At 46.5% G+C, this 21,184-nt stretch overlaps 7 protein-coding genes across 7 annotated transcripts; 5 read left to right on the top strand and 2 right to left on the bottom strand.

Annotated features, from left to right (window-relative positions):
- The first annotated feature begins 194 nt into the window (after positions 1 to 194).
- LOC128301521 (F-box/LRR-repeat protein 15) lies at positions 195 to 1,533 on the top strand. Its single transcript, XM_053038056.1, has 2 exons — positions 195 to 1,045; positions 1,110 to 1,533. The coding sequence occupies exons 1-2, from the start codon at positions 357 to 359 to the stop codon at positions 1,288 to 1,290; spliced, it is 870 nt and encodes a 289-aa protein (XP_052894016.1). The 5' UTR covers positions 195 to 356; the 3' UTR covers positions 1,291 to 1,533.
- A 17-nt stretch (positions 1,534 to 1,550) lies between these two features.
- LOC128302656 (nucleolin-like) lies at positions 1,551 to 2,654 on the bottom strand. The gene has a single exon (XM_053039523.1). The coding sequence runs from the start codon at positions 2,652 to 2,654 to the stop codon at positions 1,551 to 1,553; it is 1,104 nt and encodes a 367-aa protein (XP_052895483.1).
- Positions 2,655 to 2,950: 296 nt separating this feature from the next.
- LOC128301798 (zinc finger protein 271-like) lies at positions 2,951 to 5,307 on the top strand. Its single transcript, XM_053038427.1, has 3 exons — positions 2,951 to 3,120; positions 3,193 to 3,314; positions 3,381 to 5,307. The coding sequence occupies exons 1-3, from the start codon at positions 3,013 to 3,015 to the stop codon at positions 5,206 to 5,208; spliced, it is 2,058 nt and encodes a 685-aa protein (XP_052894387.1). The 5' UTR covers positions 2,951 to 3,012; the 3' UTR covers positions 5,209 to 5,307.
- On the bottom strand, positions 5,292 to 7,219 carry LOC128301800 (cell division cycle protein 20 homolog). The gene has a single exon (XM_053038431.1). It carries the CDS (start codon positions 7,217 to 7,219, stop codon positions 5,558 to 5,560), a length of 1,662 nt encoding a protein of 553 aa, XP_052894391.1. The 3' UTR covers positions 5,292 to 5,557.
- Positions 7,220 to 7,703: 484 nt separating this feature from the next.
- Positions 7,704 to 11,184, top strand: LOC128301797 (zinc finger protein 420-like). The gene is made up of 2 exons (XM_053038426.1): positions 7,704 to 8,011; positions 8,080 to 11,184. Exons 1-2 carry the CDS (start codon positions 7,805 to 7,807, stop codon positions 10,900 to 10,902), a joined length of 3,030 nt encoding a protein of 1,009 aa, XP_052894386.1. The 5' UTR covers positions 7,704 to 7,804; the 3' UTR covers positions 10,903 to 11,184.
- A 393-nt stretch (positions 11,185 to 11,577) lies between these two features.
- On the top strand, positions 11,578 to 15,205 carry LOC128301799 (serine/threonine-protein phosphatase 2A 56 kDa regulatory subunit gamma isoform-like). The gene has a single exon (XM_053038428.1). It carries the CDS (start codon positions 12,739 to 12,741, stop codon positions 14,734 to 14,736), a length of 1,998 nt encoding a protein of 665 aa, XP_052894388.1. The 5' UTR covers positions 11,578 to 12,738; the 3' UTR covers positions 14,737 to 15,205.
- Positions 15,206 to 19,223: 4,018 nt separating this feature from the next.
- LOC128301802 (glutathione S-transferase 1-1-like) lies at positions 19,224 to 21,078 on the top strand. Its single transcript, XM_053038434.1, has 2 exons — positions 19,224 to 19,313; positions 20,512 to 21,078. The coding sequence occupies exons 1-2, from the start codon at positions 19,224 to 19,226 to the stop codon at positions 21,076 to 21,078; spliced, it is 657 nt and encodes a 218-aa protein (XP_052894394.1).
- The last annotated feature ends 106 nt before the right edge of the window (positions 21,079 to 21,184 follow it).

Raw genomic sequence — 21,184 nt, 5'->3', positions numbered from 1 at the left:
AATTCGATCGTCAATATTTCTTGCCGTTCAAAGATTTATTCTTGGTAATTCGTTCAATTTTTATCTCAAATTATGTACTCCTTTGCTCATAATCTGATACAACATGAAACAACCAAGGTTACCACAACCCGCACATTTTTTTAAAACGTCAATTCGCTCGTTTTTTATATGGCTGCTGTACAATATCAAAACAGTACGTGCAAAAACAAAAAAAGAAACAAATTAAGTGTGCTACGAGCGATAGTGATACGCATATTATAAATGCTGCTGATAGTGGAAGAAAATAAGCACCCCAAAAGCAGCAATCATCCCCCAAATAACGCCTAGCGCCGTGTTTCTGTCCCTACGGATGTTCAATGGCGGACAGCGACAACGATAACGATGGGTTGAGCCTGTTCGATATCGTTTGGGAGGATGTGCTGTACGTGAAGCTGTTTCCGCTGCTATCGCTGAAGGATCTGTTCAACCTACGGTGTTGCTCGCGTCTCGCCAAAACGTTCGTAGACAATGGTTTCCGCCGACTGCCGGAGATCAACCTGTCCGGGAACAATTCGTCCCATCTCGACCTTGCCTTCACTGTGCTGGCCGAAAACTGTCGCAATGTTCGTGTGATCAATCTTGCACGCTGCAACTGGCTGCAGGACAGCATTCTCTGCCCATTGCTAAAATACAACCACAAGCTGACCAAAATCAATCTTAGCCAATGCCTCAACATTACGCCCCGCTCGATGCAACCGATCATTATTGGGTGCAAACAGCTCACCACATTGAAGCTGTCCCATTGCCACTGGCTGACGATTGGAGCGATGGAGGCACTAACGCTGCATCACACCAAAATTCAAGAACTGGACATTTCACACTGTGCCGCACTAAACGAGCGGTGCATCTCGGTGTTTCTACTGAACTGTCGCATGCTGAAAACGCTATCGCTTTCCAACGTACCCGCAGTGACTGATAATTTGCTGTTGGCCATTGCCAAACATTCGAAATTCATCAAAAACCTCAACCTAGTCGGTTGCTACCTGATAACTGATCGCGGAGTTTTGTAAGTATCATCGATGCAGTGAAAAGTAGTCCGATACTTATACTACCCTTTGCTTATTTTGCAGAGCGATTTCTATCTGTTGCAAGGAACTGGAATCGCTCATGGTGCGCGATTGTCCTCACGTGACAGAACGAAGCCTGGCAGTGCTACGAGGGCGCGTATTCATCGATCGACCGCGCGTTTTTCAACCAGACATGAACATGGTTCCAAACATGGGCTTCCCTAGGCTGTTTTTACAGGTTTAATTGTGTAAACAATTTCTCGGTACATGCTCCGCAGGCCATATCGGGATAATAATTAACAGATAAATATGGAAAAGGGTGTGATAGTTAGTATAATAGTTAACAAACGTGACATATATACACAGCACGCATCATTGTAAATATAGTAGGACACATACCCGCAGTAGGCGGTACTTACATAGTTGTATACGGGGCCGTAAAGTTAAAAACAAAAAATACACGTAATTTATTGATTTCGTCTATCGGCTAAACCAACGAATTTATTATTTTGTCACTTTTTTCCCTTTTGATTCCTTCTTCTTGGTAGCTTTTGATTCCGACGCAGATGTTACTGGTTTACTAGATACGATGGCCGCAGTAGGGCTTGCAACATCTTTACCTTTCCCTAACTTCTTGGACTTACTACCGCCCTCCTTCTTGTTTGTGTTGCTTTTCTTCGCCGCTTTACCGTTGAATACGGTAGTAGATTCCTTTTTAGCAACCCCTGCTGCTTTCTGCTTGTTTTTTTTGGGCCCTTTATCGTTTGCCGCGGTAGTACGTTCCGCTTTGTCAACCCCTGCCACCTTCTGCTTGCCTTTCTTGCCTTTCTTCTGCTCTTTACCGTTTGCCTCGGTAATAGGTTCCTTTTTATCAACTCCTGCTGCCTGCTGTCTTGCCATTTTGCGACGTTCCAACTTCCTCTTTTTCGTTCGAAGCTTTTTCTTCTCGTTAAGCACATCTTCCCTATCGAGGAACTTGGAGCGTTCAACGATAACCGCATGCCCGTTAAGTGATTTTCCGTTCAGACAGATGGCCTTCTCGATCTGTTCGGTACTTTCTAGCAATACCATCGCCATAGCCTTGCTTCGCACACGTTTAGCTACGGTACATTTGCCCGCGCTAGCAAAGAATTTTACAATTTCCTCATCGGTACTGTTCGGTCTTAGATGCTTGACGCAAACGGTCCGCTGTACCCGTTCCGAGCGCGAATCCTTTTGTGTTAGCGCGAGAGCGGCAGGCTTTTTCGTGCCGTTCGTTTGTTTTCCGGTCGGTGTCGATGGTCCTTCTGCATTGGCGGATTTCTTCGCCTTCTCCTGCTTCTTATCAGCTCCTTTTCCTTTCGGTTCCTTAGAGGGTGGTAATTTGCCCTTTGCCAGTTTTGTCTTTTTGGCCGATGTTGGTGCCTCAACTTCCATCTCCTCGTCATCATCGGAATTATCATCCGGTGCTATGGATTCATCATCTTCTAGCTCCATCATATCGTCATCTTCCTCCTCGCTGTCCAGCATATCGTCATCTTCAGGATTCAGATCCTTTTTCATCAGTGCGGCTTTCTTCGACACGGATAGTTTCTTCGGTGGGGTTTGATTTTTACTCTTTACTGCCATGTTTCGGATAGATTTACCTACACAACAAGCGAATTAAGGACGAATCACCAAGAAAATCAACAAGAACTTGCACGCACGCTTCGCACGTGTTGATAAATTGGAACAAAAATGGAGAAATGTCAGTGCGGTGGCGGGATTGATCAAGCTCACTATAATGCAGCTGCACCCACTCTCATCATTCGTAAACAATCTCTAACGACCGTGCTAATCGGTTTGTTTATTTCTGTAATTTCCTATGCCTATAGTGCTTATAATTTCTTACTCAGCTTCTTCTGTATGCTAAATGGCGTTAAAAAGTCTTGAAACAATTGTTCCAACTGCGAAAAATGTTATTCAGTGTCGTGTCTGCAGCAAATACATGCAATCTCGTAATGCGCTGTGTATCTTTTCGCTACCGGATGAATCCGAGGAGAAGGCTTCAGCCAGAACCATCGCCGAGCTGATGGGGGAACTCGCGGATGTTACGGTAAATTAATATTTGCAGCTTTGCTGCCTACTCCAAGCAAACTACTGAATCTACATATTTTTATGTCTGCAGATTAGGCTCCAGGACGGCCGTTCGAATCATATATGCATAATATGCAAGAGAGCAGTTGATAAAGCGACCAACCTTCGACAGCTGATACGCACCGCCGAAAAAGTAGTACCAACGGTTTTGCAGTACGTAGTGGATGGTTATAAGTAATTGCAGTCAAAATGATTTACTATTTTGAAACTTTGTCGTAGGTCGTTTACGATAGAAAATATCACGGAACAGGATTATGCATTGGAATATTTGGAAGAATTTAAAGATGAAATAGACCCAATGTCGTTGCATAAAACGCTCCAAGCGATGGATGAAATCTCCCTACCGGATGAGCTTCTGTCCGAGGATGAAATGAACTCGTTTCAAGACGAAGTTCTCCAGGAACGCAAGCACCCGTTTGTGATGCCTCCTCCCGAGCATATCGGCATCCGGATAGAGTTTGAGCATTTTGAATACTTGGAAATTCGGGGTGAGCGATGCTGCGGTTGCGAACACATTGCATCTAATCGTGATGCCCTAATGGCACATGCGAAGCAAAAACATTCACAAAACTACTACGCCGACAGTAGCTACACGTGCGCCACTTGTTACCAAAAGTTTGCAACAGCAGAAGCGCTCGAAAAGCACAGCCAATACAGCCAATATAGCGATGTGTTCTTGTGCACCGTGTGCCAGGAAGCGTTTAATTTTCAAAGCCATTTGTTGCGCCATCTACATCAAAGTCACCAATTACAGGAGCAACAACGTGACATAGAATTGCCCGAGCAAAGTGAACAAGAACCACGGAAAAGAAAATCTTTTGCCAAGCATCACAGTACAAATTCGGAACTCTCGCTACCGGAACCAAGGTTCATCCGAGAAACGCGAGACTATGCCCAGTACCGGTTGTATACGGTTTCCGGCGAACGGTGCTGTGTGTGCGGGGTCCATCTATCGGATCTCGAACCACATGCCGCAGAATGGCACATCGATATGGTGGACATGTTGGAAACATCACCGAACGAACTGCGTTGCATTATTTGCCGCCAAACGTTTGCATCTCGCCAGGAACAAATGTTACACGAGGAAGAGCGAAAAAATTTGAAGCAAATTTATCAATGTAAACGGTGCCAGATGCTTTTCGCTCGAAAGTACCAGCTGCTGAAACATTTCCAGTCCACAACGAAAAACCGATGCAATGGGGTGGTTGAGAATGAACCCGAGAGTACAACGCTTCCAAAGGAAGGAGAACTTGTTGAAGAAATGGCAATCGCAAGTGATCTCCCTGAACGTAAGTTGGAGTATTTTTGCTGTTGCTTTACGCGCTGCAAAGAAGAATACACCTGCGAGAAAGAACTTCTAGAGCATGCCCGCGCGATCCACGGAGGCAGAAGAAAGGAAAACGAAAGCAAACTATGGGAACATGGTTCGGAAATAGAGGAAAATCTCATCTGTCCCGTGTGTCGGCGAATGTTTGATAGCGAGGAAAAAGTTCGAAAGCATCGATCCTACAAGCTTACCCTGCCAAAAGAAACGTGCCGCCAGTGTGGACGCATTTTTATGAAAGCATCCGGTCTGCGGGAACACCAGCAGCGTGAACATTTGAATCTGAAGCCGGAGTTTGTGTGCGAAGTGTGTGGCAAACATTTCGTCACACGCTCCACACTGACCAAACATCGACGGGTACATGAACCGTCCCAAAACTGTCCATGCTCGGTAGATGGTTGTAAGGCCATGTTTCGCGATGAACAGCTAATGCAGCGACACTATCGGAATGTGCACTTGGAAATTAAGGCGTACGAATGCAGCCACTGTCAGAAGGTGTTTCGGACGAAGGAATCACTCGATATTCACCAGCGATGTCATACGGGTGAGCGTCCGTTTGCCTGTCGGTTCGAAGGGTGTACCAAGCGTTACGCACACGGCACGGACCGTAAACGACACGAACGGTCTGCACACACCGGGGAAAAACCGCACACATGTACAGTGTGTAACGCGGGATTCCTTCGCAAGCGAGAAATGCGTTTACACATGGAAAAGGTCCACTGAGGTGCATTCGGATTTGAGGACGATGGGTATTTCTGTATTGGATTTCCATAATAAATAGAGAGCTTGAGAGCGAAAATTATTGTAATAATCACAAATGTATTAACGGATATTAAAACATATTCTACAGTTGAGTACAATCGTCAAAAAAATACACATTAAAAGCATACAGAACATTATCTACCATTACGCTAATACACGCAATACGCAATTTTCAGTCATTTTGCATTCCAAACTACACGGCACTTGCAAGAAACCATAGGCTTTTGGTTCCATTCACCAGGAATTGAGCAACACTTTTGATACGTTTTGTCCCTTCCTTGCAATACACATATCCATCCTCTGTCTCTACCTATCGCATGCTCTGCTTCAGTAAGCTCGGTTTCTCCCGAACACCAGACTTTTCCTTCTTCGCCAGCATCGGATCGGGCTGGAAGCAATTCCATAGTCGAAGCGTTTCATCCGCTCCGGCACTCATCACGGTGCTGCCGTCCGGTGACATGGCTATCTGCAGCACACGACCCGTATGTCCCATCAGATCCACTTGCTTCGTCATTGACGGATATTTCCAGATCGACAGTTGGTTGTTCACATAACCGTGCGCCGAAATCAGTTCCTTGTACGTTTTCGAAAACAGCAACCCACACACCTGCGACTTCGTGTCTACCGAGTTCATCAACTGACCGTTGACGACGTTCCAGAACTTGATCGTACGATCGGCCGTACCACCACCGCTCGCCAGTACATTCGGTTGCCATGGACACCAGGCAAGCGCTCGAATGGCGGCCTGATGTGCGTTGAACACGTGCAGTGGTTCTCCGGTGGCGTGTGGTGCTCCGTTTGCTGCGGACCACACGTGTACGAGGTTGTCATTTCCACCGCTAGCTAGATACTTCCCATCCGGGGACCATTTAAGCCCGCAAACTTCCTGCGTATGACCCTGTAGTATGCCGATGTTGTGCTGGCGTGTCCGCACATCGTGATTGATGATCATACCGTCCCGGCTGCCCGAACAGAGCACGTACGAATTCCACGCCAGCACACCGACCCGTGCCGAGTGTCCATTCATCACCCGGAGACGCTTGATATTTTCACAATCCCACAGCTCCACCGTCCCGGCGCTCGTTCCTACTGCTAGGATGTGACCTTCGTGGATCCAACCCAGCGAACACGCGTGATCGTTTCCTTCGTTTTCGAACAACATCTCGATCGTGCCGGTGGCCGCATTCCACAGATATACGGAAGAACCCAGCGCCACAGCAATCACGTTGTCCATGCTCCAGTCCATCAGGTTGAGGTAATAATCATTCATAATTTCCGGCGCATCCAGTATGCGTTCCGGCGCGTTGGGGATGTAACGGCTTCCGCTCTTTACGGACATGGGCGTTTTCACGGAGTAGATTGCCTTCAGCGGGTTTACGTGGCCTTCCGGAGGGGCGGGAACTTTCGTCCGGAAGGAAAGTAACCGCTGCTTGCTTATATCGCAACCACTCATCGCTTCCGAAAGACTCTTCATGCGTTCGCTCTGTTTTGGGCTGGTGGGGACGTTTGTAGCTGCCGCTGCGGAACCATCCTCATTCTCCGTATCCTCCTCATTTCCCGTTGCGGCCTGTTTCACGATGTAGTGACCCAGGTCGAAATCTGTCGTCGTTCGACTCGGTATGAAGCGATCGCCTCCGCCCGGTTGACTTTGCCCGTTGCTAGCGCCTTTGCTAGGTGTTTGCGAAGTTTTCTTAGAGGATGACGCCACCATCGTAGTTTTAATGCCATTCTTTCGAGGCGTTTTCAATGAATTACCGGTCGTCGATAGCTGAAGCGTATTATTTGCATTGCCCGACATGGAAACCGACAGCGTTTGTCGGGCGGACGTATTCGCCAGCGCACTACTGTTGAAGCTTGCTGAGGCGGCGGAAAGGTTCAACTTGCGCTGCCACCGCGGCACGGGCCCTTTCACATTTTCACCATCCATAGCCATGAAGCTGCTCAACTCTGCAAGATGCTTAAACTGTGCCATTCTTATTGTTTTCTACATTCCAGTGAAGTGAAGCAGACGAGTAATGGGAAACAATTAGATAGGCTTATCAAACAATGAGTATGGCCAAGATTTCTTACCAGCCGCCAAATTGAGGAGCGTTCGTTGTGTTCAAAATTTAGCGCAAAGCTTCAAATTAAAATGGACGACGAAGGACGAATTGACAGCACGTCCTGCACCGAGGTATATTAAACCAGTTTGGACTACATGAGTCGCTTGGATGACAGCATTTTCTCGTCATTGCATTCGGTGTATGGCGTAACTGTTTTACTTTTGGTCCTCTTCGCATAAATTTTCCAATAATTTTCTTTTTTATTGATTTTTTAAGCTTATCTTAGTGGCTTTTCATTTGAGTGTCTTTTTGAAGAATTGTCGTCATTTTGCAAGCACCGAACAATGCAAGTACCTTGTGCGAACTGTTTCAACTGACAACTTGGCGTATTTGTTTGTTTACAAAATTCGGGACTGAAACACGAAAAAGGAAATCTTTTCCTTCGGTGCGACAAATAGATTTCCAGTTACTTCAATATACAACTAGAAAAACGCCTAGGGACCGCCTAGAGTACAATGAGACATTTATCGAAACGTAGAAAATTGGACAATGCGGACGACGATGCTGCAACAACTCCAGAGCACGCGAACAAAAGCAGCAGCTCAAGATGCTGCATCTGCTCCATGCAGCCGAAAGGGGATTTACTTGAGCTTTCCACGATTGTAGAAAACAGCAACAGTTTAACAATTGCCGCAATCGTGGAACAAGTGGCCGGTATTAAGGTAAGATTTCTTGTTTTCAGTTCAACATTATCATGTGAGCGTATATTGCACTTTTGGTCTTTTTTTAGGTGAAACATCTTCAGAAAAGCATTTGCAGTGGTTGCTGGACGAAAATTCAAGCAGCGTACACGATACAAAAGGAAATCCGAGGCTCAAAGTGTATAGAACAACAGGACGATTATGAAAGTGACGAACAAGACGTGGAGCATGGCGATGTAATGGTTAAAGGGGAGGACAAGACTAGGGACTCTGATGATGCCAGTGACGAGCTAAACTTTGAGAATCCAGAAGTCGTGTTCAAGAAAGAATACGACAACACGAACGGCCGTTTGGACGAGTCAGAACAACACGAAAGCGAATATGTGATCGAATATCTTGAAGATCATCTGCAAGAGGAGCATGAGGAAGAAGAGCAGGGCGATGAGGAACAACAGTCCACAACTGGCAATGATTTAGATATTGTGATCGAAATATCTGCTGAACAACAGTTGCAGCAACACGAGGACATCAAACTAGGACATGGAAATATAACGCGCCAGTTTAAAATGCCGAATGCCGCGACGATCGTTAGTTCTGAACTGAACGATCAGTACCGCGTACTTGAAGTGTCTGGTGAACGTTGCTGTGGTTGCAGTTTCGTTGCCCAAACGCGCAAAGAACTGCTACAGCACTCGGAAATCGTGCACTGCGTTGAAATTAACGACCATGGTGACTACTGTCCAATTTGTTTCTACAAATTTGCGACCGATCTACAGCTCGAACGACACATCCAAGAGTTTAAGCTGAACAAGATGTTCGTCTGCTTACGCTGTAACTGTTTCTTTAACCTACGTTCCCAACTATTTTGCCATCTTCAGAGTTGCAGGGAAGATATTGGAAACATGACGCCTTTTTCAAGTGATGAAGCAGAAAACAATGAAGTATCTATCGAAAGAATCCAGGAGGAACATGATGAGTATGGAGAATATTACTTGCAAATTGGAACGGACATAGCGGAACCATACGACGAACCCGACATGAATGGTGATCTACAAAACGCCAAGGATCCGCGTGTCATGCATCGCTACAAAACGCTTTTCGAGGAAATATTATCGGACGAGGAGTTATCAAGCCCACTGACCGAAGCGGAACTGAACGTGCAGGATACGCAAATAGCTGCTCAGCATGTTTTCGAAACTTTCAAGTACGTTCGGCTTCGGGGTTTTAGATGTTGCGGTTGCTCTTATACCTGCTTTTCGAGCACACTTTTGGTAGAACACAGAAGAACAAGTCATCCGATGAAAGGCAATGCCACTACCGACCGATCGTGCGGACTGTGTTGGGCAAAGTTCCCCAACGAAAAGGAGCTGGTGAAGCATTGGTGCTTCTTCACCACTAAACAGCTATTCTTCTGCACGGTGTGTGATGAAACCTTTCTTAACAAAGAAAGCTTGCGGCAACATCAGCAGCACAATAAACATCACCGGGAACGGGAACGCAACAAGTTCCAGCAGGCGGGAATCGAAATAGTAGGATCGGAAGCATTTGTGGAAATAGACCTACCGGCCGTTGTCGAAGAGCTGGGCAAACTATTGTCGGAAAAGGTCACTTACCGAACAAAAGTGATCCCAATGCCGGACGAGCGGTTCATAAAGGCCAAACAAGAATTCAACAACTACAGCACTCTCACCGTGCAGGGAGAATATTGTTGTGGGTGTGCGAAATTTTTCGACACAGTTGATGACTTACGAGTACATTGCAAAGCTGAGCACTATTTGCCACTGAGTTCACATGCGCGTGTGTTTAGTCATCAGTGCGAGTTCTGCTACGTCGTGTTCGATTTCGAACGCGGTCTTTTCATGCACAATGCTATACGGCGCGCAAAGATAAAGATGCTGTTTGTCTGCAAACTATGTGGGATGCTCTTTTCGAAGAAATTTTGTCTCGCGCGTCACATGCAATCGGCACCGAACCATCTGTCGAGATTAATTGTCGATGCCAATGCGAATCGCACCGGTGAGGGCGACGAACGGGAAGAAGATTCAGAGCCATCTAGCAACGTGCCCGCCGAGCCGTTTGAATCGGATCCACGTGTTATGGAAGCGTTGCAGCTACACCGATCGGTTGAAGAAACGGGACTGGAGAAGGTTGGGCATCTCGTGTGGTATCACTGTTGCTTCACAAAGTGCACTGAAACGTTTACGGACGAAGAGGCACTGTTGGAACATGCTCATGAGGAGCACAATGGACAACGGCGGGAAAACGAATTAGAACGAAAGCAGGACACGAACGTGTGTCCCGCCTGCTGCAAACCGTTCCAAACCATTGCCAAATTGATGTGGCATCGAGTGAAACGCTTTGTGCCTCGGAATTACCCCTGCAAACAGTGTGATAAATCATTCAACAATTGGCTAAAGTTAAAGATGCATGTGGAGCTTGATCACAGCGAAACTCCGCCCTCCTTTCCGTGCCCGGAGTGTGACAAAACGTTCGTGATACGGTCTAGATTGAAGGCTCACCAAAAAATACACAGTGCCCGGAAAGATCACACATGTGACGTTTGCGGCAGTTCGTTCGTGAATAAGGGATTGTTGAAACGCCATCGGAGATCACTGCACTCGACCGATCTACTGTTTGAATGTAAACTTTGCTCGAAAAAATTTGCGGTGGTGGAGAAGCTGAAAATTCATCAACGGGTTCATACCGGCGAACGGCCGTTTGAGTGTTCATTCTGTCCTCGTACATTTCTGCATTTTTCCGATCGCAAGCGACACGAGATGGCCGCCCATACTGGAGAGAGACCGTTTAAATGTAAGCTCTGCCCGGCGTCATACATTCGCAACAGAGAACTGAATCTGCACATGCAAAAACACAAAGTAGATGGTAACGGGAAAAAGCTCATTAAACAATAGGAATCAATCAAGGGCAGAATTAGATAATTAAAATAGATTAAGGAAATAAGTGGCATGTAAAGTGACGTTGCACGCATAGCTGACTAAACCGCGGGACCTTAAGGAGTGTATTGAGGATCAATTCGACGAAGACGAAGTAGCAGCCTGGCGTAGGCTCCAACCGCGTTTCTTGGAGACGGATTGGTGAACTGGTCATGTCAGAAAAAGGCGCGCTAAACTATGAGCGAGTCAAGTAAAAGAAAAAGAATGTTGGAAGTCGTATATCATTCAATAAATAGGATATTACGGTTTTTGTTGGAAAAGCAAGACCAAGCTGCTTAGTGGTTATGGAATCCGAAAAGCAGATCTTTTACGAGATTACGTGATACGTGATTGAACAACATTCCCGTCGAAGAGATTTCAAATGAAGAAATGCACACTTCCGTCCATAAGCTAAACTTTCAAGGTAGGCATAACTTGTCGGCGAAAAAGGTAGGCCAATACAGCCTGATAAGTAATGATATTGCTAGAACGTATAAATACGTATTTATGTGTATTTTATCTCATCCGTTTCAAACTGTAATTTTAATCCGTCCATCATGTCACGCCCTCCACATCTTGAACCGGTGAGCTAAACGTATCGCATTCCACCACGAACTGTCAAACACCGAAGTAGGGATTGCTGTCATCCGAGCGCTGAGTGTTTTCTTTTCGTGATTGTGTGCTCTCGATTGCACAGAGTCCAGAAGGGAGTAGAAAAAAGAACGAAATCTTGCATCTACTTGATCCACTTCTCTTTTCCCGAGTTTTCCCGTGCACAACGCCGCAACCGAGGAGTTTTTAAGGTGCTAATGCAACCGCACCTCATAGAACAAGAACTTCCCGTTTTCTATCCAGTTTCCTGTGTCGTGTATTGTGTGTGTGCGGGGTTTTTTTTTTTGCTCGTCTCCAAAACTGGGTTGCTTCGAGCATAGTGGCTCGTGTGTCCGGTTCGCTTCCGGGGGGAAAAGGTGCTTCACACACCCAGCACAGTGCAAGTGAAGGAAAGCACCGGATGGTTTGCTGCAAACAGATTGAGGAAAGCTGGCAACAAACAAATAACCGACGCACGACGGTGCACAAGTGGGTGTGAATCGTTTCCGCCCGTGGTAGTGTTAGCACAGTGCTGGTTTTGTGTTTTTCGCGTGTGCACGAATTTCAAATTATCGAAGAAAAACGCTGTGCGGGCCCACAGTACAGTAGAGTTTAGTGCTGGTGCTGGTGTGTACGTGTGAGAGAGTTGTGTGCGGCTATCACGGTACAGGTCGTGGGAAGAAAAGTAGTGCCGAGCAACGGAACGAAGGCGAGAGGGATTTGCAAATGTATTGACGACCCTCCTCATATCCAACAATCGGTACACAATCGATTGGATGTGTGGTGTGTTTGTTGGTGGCCGTATATTCACCAGCGACAAACGGATTGCGGTGCGGTGTGGCGTGTGAGTCGGTTCCGTTCGCCGTAAGGGTGCGCAGTGCGATCGATGTAAAGTGGCTGGCAAGTGTGTCCGTGCGAAGTAAGAAGTAAAAGCTTGCAAGAAGCAGCATGCCGAAGATGGACAAATGACGGTCACGGTAGCAATCAAATATAAGTTGCAGCAGTAGGCGCATACGTTTTTTCGTGGCCAACTTTTGTTTGTTTGTTTTTTTTTGTGTACCCGCTACCGTAGCATCAATCATAGTAGTCGGGGTACCAGCAACACACCAGATACTCATAAGGCGGTAGCAAACTACGAAGCGCAGTGGAAGAGAGAAACGTGTGCAGAAACCTGTGCGGTAATCTCGTTCGGCAGGGAAAAGGGGAGAACGAAGCAGCTTCAAGATGACACTGAACGATGAGAATGGGGCCAGCGGCAATAATGTTGTTGTCACGGCAGCAAGTGGAACGGGACTGTCATCAGCGGCGGGAACCGGATCAGATCGACCAGGCACCACGGCTGGGGTGTCCGGGGCGACAGCACAAGGAGGCGGCAACACAACCGGCACTGGTACAAATGGGGGCAACGGAGCGAACAATAATAATAATATCAACAACAACACCGGCAACAGTGGCAATGGGAACAGTGGTGGTATCACGCTGGCTGCCACCGTACCGAATGGTGGTAGCAATGCAATTGGCAATACAATTAATAATAACAACCTAAATTCTAATATCACCCCAGCGGCTGCGACGGCAACGGCACTAAGCAACAGCGGCATTAGTATTAACAACGGCAACGGACAGAATGGCAAGCAGCCGCCGCAGCCGGGCAGTCTGGAGAAGCGGTCGACTAGCAGCAGTGGTAGTGGCGGTGCGGGCGCAAATAGTACTACCAGCGCCAATAGTAGCGGCCGTTACATCATACCGAAGTTCTTCGAAATCGAAACGTTGCCTCCGCTGAAGGATGCCGATCCGCCCGAGCGGGAGGAACTGTTCATCCAGAAGTTGCATCAGTGTTGCGTGCTGTTCGATTTTTCCGAACCACTGAACGATCTGAAATACAAGGAGATCAAGCGTTGCGCACTGCAGGAAATTGTCGAGCATCTGAACAACCAGAGCAACGTGATCACGGAAGCGATTTATCCGGAAGCGTTCAATATGGTGGCGATTAATCTGTTCCGCACGCTGCCACCTTCGTCCAACCCGAACGGGGCCGAGTTCGATCCGGAAGAGGACGAACCGACGCTCGAGGTATCGTGGCCACATCTCCAATTTGTGTACGAGCTGTTTCTGCGATTTCTTGAATCGCCTGACTTCCAGCCGAACGTGGCCAAGCGGTATATCGATCACGGCTTCATCCTGAACCTGCTCGAGCTGTTCGATTCGGAAGATCCACGCGAGCGGGACTTCCTCAAAACGGTGTTGCACCGGGTGTACGGCAAATTTCTCGGGCTGCGTGCCTTCATCCGCAAGCAGATCAACAATATCTTCTACAAGTTCATCTACGAGACGGAGCACCACAACGGAATAGCCGAGCTGCTCGAGATTCTGGGCAGTATTATCAACGGGTTTGCCTTACCGCTGAAGGAGGAGCACAAGCAGTTCCTGCTGAAGGTGTTGCTACCGCTGCACAAGGTGAAAAGCCTTTCCGTGTACCACCCGCAGCTGGCGTACTGTGTGGTGCAGTTTCTCGAGAAGGATGCCAGTCTGACCCAGCCCGTCATTAAGTGTTTGCTAAAGTTTTGGCCCAAAACGCACAGCCCGAAGGAGGTGATGTTTTTGAACGAGTTCGAGGAAATACTGGATGTGATCGAGCCGGCCGAATTCCAGAAGGTGATGGAACCGCTGTTCCGTCAGATCGCAAAGTGTGTCTCCAGCCCCCACTTTCAGGTGGCGGAACGGGCCCTTTACTACTGGAACAATGACTACATCATGTCGCTGATATCGGAAAATTCCAAAGTCATCATGCCGATCATGTTTCCGGCCCTGTACAGCAACAGCAAATCGCATTGGAACAAAACGATCCACGGGCTGATCTACAACGCGATCAAGCTGTTCATGGAGATGAACCAGCTGCTGTTCGACGAGTGTCACCGGAAGTACCAGGCGGAACAGGAGATGGAACAGGAGAAGCTGGCGCAGCGGGAAACGCTCTGGCAGCAGATGGAGGATCTGGCTGTCCGCAACAGTAAGTTAACGCTGAACGATGAACCGAGCAGTATGGCTGGTTCGGGCGAACCGGGCAACCCGAGTCGACCGACCAGCAGTAACTTTAGCCACCAGCAGCAACACCGTCAGATGAATGGGATGGCAGACGGTAGGACGACATCGTCCTCGGGTGGTGCGGCACCATCGTCCACCGTGTACGATCGACGTTCGATGCAGCACAGTAGCACATAAACCGACATGCCACCAAGTGGTCTGTCCTATAAACACACGCACACAAACACATACACACTCATAGACAAGAGCATCCTAAACTTCCATTTCTTGCGCCCACTCACAAAAAAGAACCAGGTTCTATTCTCTCTTAGGCACTTTGTTTTGATAGAATTTTTTGCATACTTTCAGAAAGAAGCAAACTAACGTTTAAAACCATGAAAAAAATGTCATTTTTCAAGCATCTAAAAACAAATCCATAGAAGAAACAAAAGGAAATGAATGAAGTTTGAAGAAAATGTATTCCGACCATTAATGAAAGTTGCACAAGGATCTATAATTTTGATTATTTAAATCAAGTGCTAATTCCACTGCACTTTTTTTCTATTCGTTTGTTTGTAAACCTCCGGTTAGGCAGTATTTTTCGGAATTGTACATACCCGGTGGATAGAACAGCTCATACTATCAATAAAGATCAATTAGCAAGTCACATGTGTAGCTTATCGCAGGACGGTGTAGCTAGCTTCCCCTAGCTGCTGTTAGGGCAGCAGGAAACGAACCTCTTCAGAGACCGATCCACGACGTGTTATGGCGCGAGCATACACATTTTCAAAGGATGACGGTGAATAAAGCGATGTAAGAAAATTGTCCCCACTGAACAAGTATCTTCTTCGCCCGTGTGGATGTTAGTAGGCATATCGTGCACATGTTTTTTTTTTTTGTTTTCTTTTGTAAGGATCAATTGTTATTAGTTGTTACGAATTGGTAAGGCACACCCGTGTCTGAATCATCCGCTTTACCCTACCCTCTTTCTCACTTGAATTCCTTCAACACAAACCAAATGCAATGCCACTAAGCTAGTTCGTTTGATATTAGTAGAGACTACTAGGACACGCATCAGGCACACGCACAAACACACTTCTATGGTGTTTTTTGTCTATCCTTCCCCCTACGTTTTAACGGTGGTATTATTTTAGCGAAAACAGCAAAGATTACATATTAAGGCACCGTGTACAACGCAAAACGACCGGCCGGCCAACCTAGAATTCGGAATTACGGACAGGATATAAGTCCGGAAGGGGTTAAGGTAGGGTTACAGAGGAAAAAGTGGGCCCCGCGAGGAGGCAACGCGATGATCGATAAATAGGTTCCAGTAAAACGTCCGATAGTCGGGACGGTAGGCAGTGTCTGTGGCCGGACGGTGTATTTATATTTTATCGAACAACTCTCGGATGTGCATAAATATGTATATTGTTGTGTAGGTTTATTTTTACCCTCTCTTTCCCTACCGTTCTTTCTCCCTCTTGTTCCGCTCGCTCTATCAATCTCATTGCCTTTGGTCTTGGTTTTCCGAACTATTTTCCTAACCATCACCACCAACACCACTTCCACGTCTGATGGTTTGGGATGCTGCCAAGGGGTGGGATGATACATAGTGGGCCACCGCGGCCGCGTACGACAAAGCGGACTAATAGGATGGTTACTTATGAGAATAAGCAGCGCAAAAAAGTGGGTTACAACAATTGCGAACACCGGCTAGGATGGATATTATAAAGTACACACTACTATACACACAAAACTACGCAGATAGAAGAGATACACGCAAGTACACTATTCCAGTAGATGCATAAGAGAGGGGTAGCTTAAATATATATACACATACACTCACACACACACACACACACACAATACACAGAGGGACGTACAGGACTTTTACCTGAATGATAAAATAAGGAACTGAAATGCATTCATACCACACGCCCAACACAAGCACGGGTAGGGAAAGGACATGGCAGAGGATGCTGTGAGGTGGCAAATATGTCCGACTGTCGAATAAAGGAAGCATCCATTAAAAGCAGGGCTTATATAGAAGAATGCACGTGCATGTGTGTGGTGTAAGTGCAGCATAGTAGTAACAAAGGAAACAAAAAAAAAACAGAAATATAAATCAAAGTTTGTGCGAAGGCAAATAAAAGAAGATGTAAAGAGAGACGGTTCGAACGGAAGCGGATGATGAAACGAAGCAGAAAAAAGATTGCAAAACTTTTAGTGTATGCGGGGGTGGAGGTGATGCGCCTCCCCCTTGGGTTGTCGTGCATAAATGTTAAAATTTACAAAACATTAAGCTATATGTTGAAAACGTAAACTAAAAACAAAACAAACAAACAAAAAAACGTGTAAAGGAGAGGAGTGAAGAAAAAAGAAACCAACACAGCGACATGGTTGAGAGTCAATGGTGGCAAACATAACTGGTTTAGCATTTTACACTAATAAGGAAAAAAAAGAAACGAAACACTAATAAAACGCAACATTATAAGTATGAAACTACAAAACTAAAAAAAAAACAAAAGATAAGAATTTCTTGGTGTTTATGGGACATAACGAAGATGTTCTACAAGTTCTTTGAGTTTTCCGTGTTTGTTGAACAGGCCGGGATGGAGTTTGTTTGTTTTCGCACGTCTACAAGAGACTTGTCCCTCCTGTGCGTATATGTGGTAACGGTTCAGTAAACATGAGCTGTAAAGTCCGCACGCGGTCTCATTGATCAATTCGTCAGATCTCTTCTTCCCCACTGGCAGATGCTTATGAGATAGGTCAATTCGTGCCCCGTTGATGGGTCAGGTGGGATCGGTGCAAAAGGAAAATACAACAACCCTCGAATGTGCTAATGCATAATGATGTTTCTCATTATTCGCCCAAACGTATGTCACGACGTGACGGAGAATACCCCGTATTGCCAGAGGAATACTACAAGGAAGTAAACGCTACTACACACTCGTTGGTTGTGTGTTAGAGACGATATTTCCTCGAGGAAGTTCGCACAGCTGACCAGCATTGACCTTCATCAGGCCGCGTCCCCTCACCCCCATTCCCCGGAGTGTATAACCGCTTCGATTCCATCGCACGTTGGAATTCTCACTCATCTCTGTGTTGACGGTGGTCAATTTGCTACTCAATTAAGCATCCACATTCAAACCGGCTGCGTCCAATTTCCCACCCGCCGGTTCGTCCCGCCCTTGGTGGATACGGTAGAATGGGCAGAACCACTGGTGCGACCACAACATCTTCTTCGCCGACTGGTTGATCTTGGCACGTGCCACTCGGTCCACTAATAACTGTAACAGAGGACCCGCCGCCCAACCATGTCTGACCTGTTCTCGGGTGGTGCTAAAAATGTGCTCCCAGTCCCGAACCTGTTACACTTAGAGGTGGTGCACCATGAGGGAGAGAGAGAGAGAGAGAGAGAGCGTGAAAGAAAGCAACGAAACCACCCCCCAGTACCAACCCTTTCAACATACCCCCCATTCGGTTTGTGTTGCCTTCCCCCGCTTTTAATGATGCTCATCTTCTTTACTCAGAAGACTCATCGTTTTGATTGCGGCAAGTGTCACGAAGGTAAGACAGACAGGAAGAACAGGGTGGAAACTGTAACTTGAATGTGCTGAACAAACGCATTGCAACATGCAACAAATGCACACACACACAGACAGATGCATTCAACGCGCTTGCATTTTGCTCTTGAGTGATAAGTGCGTTTGAGTTGCACCGGGTATCTAATGTCAACAACAGTGGCTCATTTCAGCTGCAGTATCTATCGAAAGGAATCTTTCTTTCATTTTAAATATGATCTATTGCACACGTTCTACTTAACCTAAGCCAAGTTTCTACTTGACCATCTTCATTTTATACATATTAAGGTTACTATTGCTGTACGGGTAGTGAGTGACGCTGGTTTATCAGACGATTCAGTATCGCTTCGGATACCTGAAGGAATCGCTTTTTATTCCCTAACGTTGGACTTTCCTTTAATGGGACCCATCCAGGACTTTGATGAGATAGATCCTCCGGTGGCACTCTAATGACATGATCAGGCCTTCAGTAGCACGACGAGGCATGGTGAGGTCACTGGAAATTGTTTTGAGACTTTCACATACCTTTGCATACCTTCAGGCGTTATTAATCCAAGACACCAACCAACGGTGTTAGATCGAAGCGAGCATTTGCACTGTTCACTAGTGTGTCGCCTGTAAGCGCCTAAAGCTATGCAATATTTAGATTTTTATCATTCAAACAATTTGAAAACAAAATCAATTGCCTTTTTTTATAACGTGCTCTTATCTAGCATAAAACATTCAACATATTCATGTCCTTTGACCATTTTTCACGTAAAACCCACCGTCGTCCATTTCGTCCACCGATGGTATCGTCTACCGGTTTCAGAGAATCCTCTGCATACATGACGAATGTAAGTTCCCATGATTACCGTCGTGTTGCCGTGCTTTAATTGCCGCTCGGGAGCGTTTACCAAACGGACCAACAACGCGCAACGGACACGGACACTGGGGCATGGGTTTAAAAGCTTAAACCATACCACGCATCATTGCCAGTCGGTTCGAAGTGTTCCTGTGAAAAGGACGAACAAAGCCTGAGGTTCCAATACGTGTCGTGGCTGTTCTTGATATCGTTTCACCAGAACGTAGTAAAAGATCTACTAGAAAAGAACGAGGATGGCTCCATTGATTCTGTACCATTTTCCCGGTTCTCCACCATCGCGATCGGCGCTGCTCGCTTTACGAAATTTGGATCTCGATGCCGAGGTAAGGGTAGAAATGAAGTGATAATAAATACATCTGAAAATAGTGCTAACGTACGTGATTTCACATCAAGTGTCTCGTAATTTCTTAATCTCTAGGGAATCATAAACCCTAGAAATATGTGTTTAGAATGTATAAGTAACCGCCTCAAAAACTCTGATAACTCTATTAAAGGTTAGAATAGTGTTTTTTTAAACAATTGACCCTCAAGTCAAGGTCAATCCGCTCCGTCCCCATCACGTCATCTACCACTCCTACGACGTTCTACGACCATTCTCAATTCAGTGCACCAGCTCTTAAACACCTTTTCAACATCTGGTAAATAAGTAACCGTTTCCCATCATACATTTTTAGCTGTTTGGCCGTCAGGGTCCCTGCTTGAGTGTAGTGCCCAGGATTCCCATTTCAGGGATGAGTCAAGCTGTTCTTTTAATTTCATTTTAAACAACTTGGTCAGTTACATTGTAAATGAAGGTTGTTTTTTTTTTGTTCAGTTTCATTAAATCGATACTTCACATTTGCTCGGCTACTGAAGGGAATAGTGACGAGGGAATGTGCAATTGCAAAACGAAGACATCGAGTCGCCCATAGTGTCATGATTTATTTATTGTCCAAGCCAACTACCGAAGAATAAACAATGGATCTTCTGACACGCAGCAGGGGGAAAGTTTCCAGGGAACCTTTCTAGCCAACTGGCTTATTGATTCTAGGACATTTATGTCGGAACTGGGTTAGGCGTTTGTCCATGCAGGTTTCGCGTGCTATTACCCATTCATTATTCCAAATTTCCTGCTTGCGGCGCCACTAATGTTTCTTGTTGTCCGATTGCTGGGGACCGCTCATTAGGATGTACAATTAGGAGCACTGATTAGCTAGGACGTAGTGAGGCTCACTATTGGGACAAATCTATATGGGATCTATCTAATCAATAGCCTTATCTAGCCTGATGGCATTTTCGGCAACTCATGTTATCTACCAGTGGAGGATAAATCCCCTTGGAGGCCCAGAGCGGAATTATAGTTGGGGTCTCTAATTTTAAAAACGATGAAGGAGGAGGGGGGGGGGAGGTGTGCATTGAGGCTCTTGAAATGAGACTAAGCGAAAAGCGCAGTAGAAGGGGCCTACTCCGCCTACCGTTTGATCCGCCGCTGAGATCTACCATTGATCACCACAATTAACTAATCGTCCAAAAACTTTCCAGGTGAAAATAGTGAACCTTTTCGCCGGTGAACATCTGGCGGAAGAATTTATTGCCATCAATCCCGAACACACGGTGCCGACGCTCGTTGACGAGGACTACATACTGTGGGAGTCGAAAGCGATCGTAACGTACCTGGCGGAGCAGTACAAGCCGGGCTGTTCGCTCTACCCGAACGATCCGAAAAAGCGTGGTCTCATCAACCATCGACTGTACTTCGATTCGGGCACGTTGTTTACGGCGCTGCGAAACATGCTGATGGCGGTGCTGCAGTCCGGTGCAACCGTCATCACGCAGGACCTAAAAGACAACGTGCACAAGGCGCTGGGCAAGCTGGAAACCTACCTGGATGGGGGCGATTGGCTGGCGGGCGACGAATGCACCTTGGCTGATCTGTGTGCACTGGCCAATGTGGCCACACTGAAGCATGTAGGCGTCGCGGTTGATATCTATCCGAACGTTAGTGGATGGTACGAGCGTTGCCAGGAGTTGCCCGGATTCGACGAGAATGATGAGGGTGCCAGCTTCTTGGGCAATGCCTTCAAGTCGAAGCTCGAGGAACCGTTTTAAGGCGGTTGCGCAAAAAGTGTAGAAGTATATACGCACTGCAAGCAGTGTTTAACGATCCAGTAGCACATCGTTCATACTCACTCCGGCCGATCAACCGTTTAAATGA

This window comes from Anopheles moucheti, chromosome 3, assembly GCF_943734755.1.
Source record: "Anopheles moucheti chromosome 3, idAnoMoucSN_F20_07, whole genome shotgun sequence".
In the NCBI taxonomy this organism is placed as follows: Eukaryota; Metazoa; Arthropoda; class Insecta; order Diptera; family Culicidae; genus Anopheles; species Anopheles moucheti.
The sequence above is the reverse complement of the archived record's forward strand: the minus strand, read 5'-3'. Positions and strand labels throughout refer to the sequence as shown.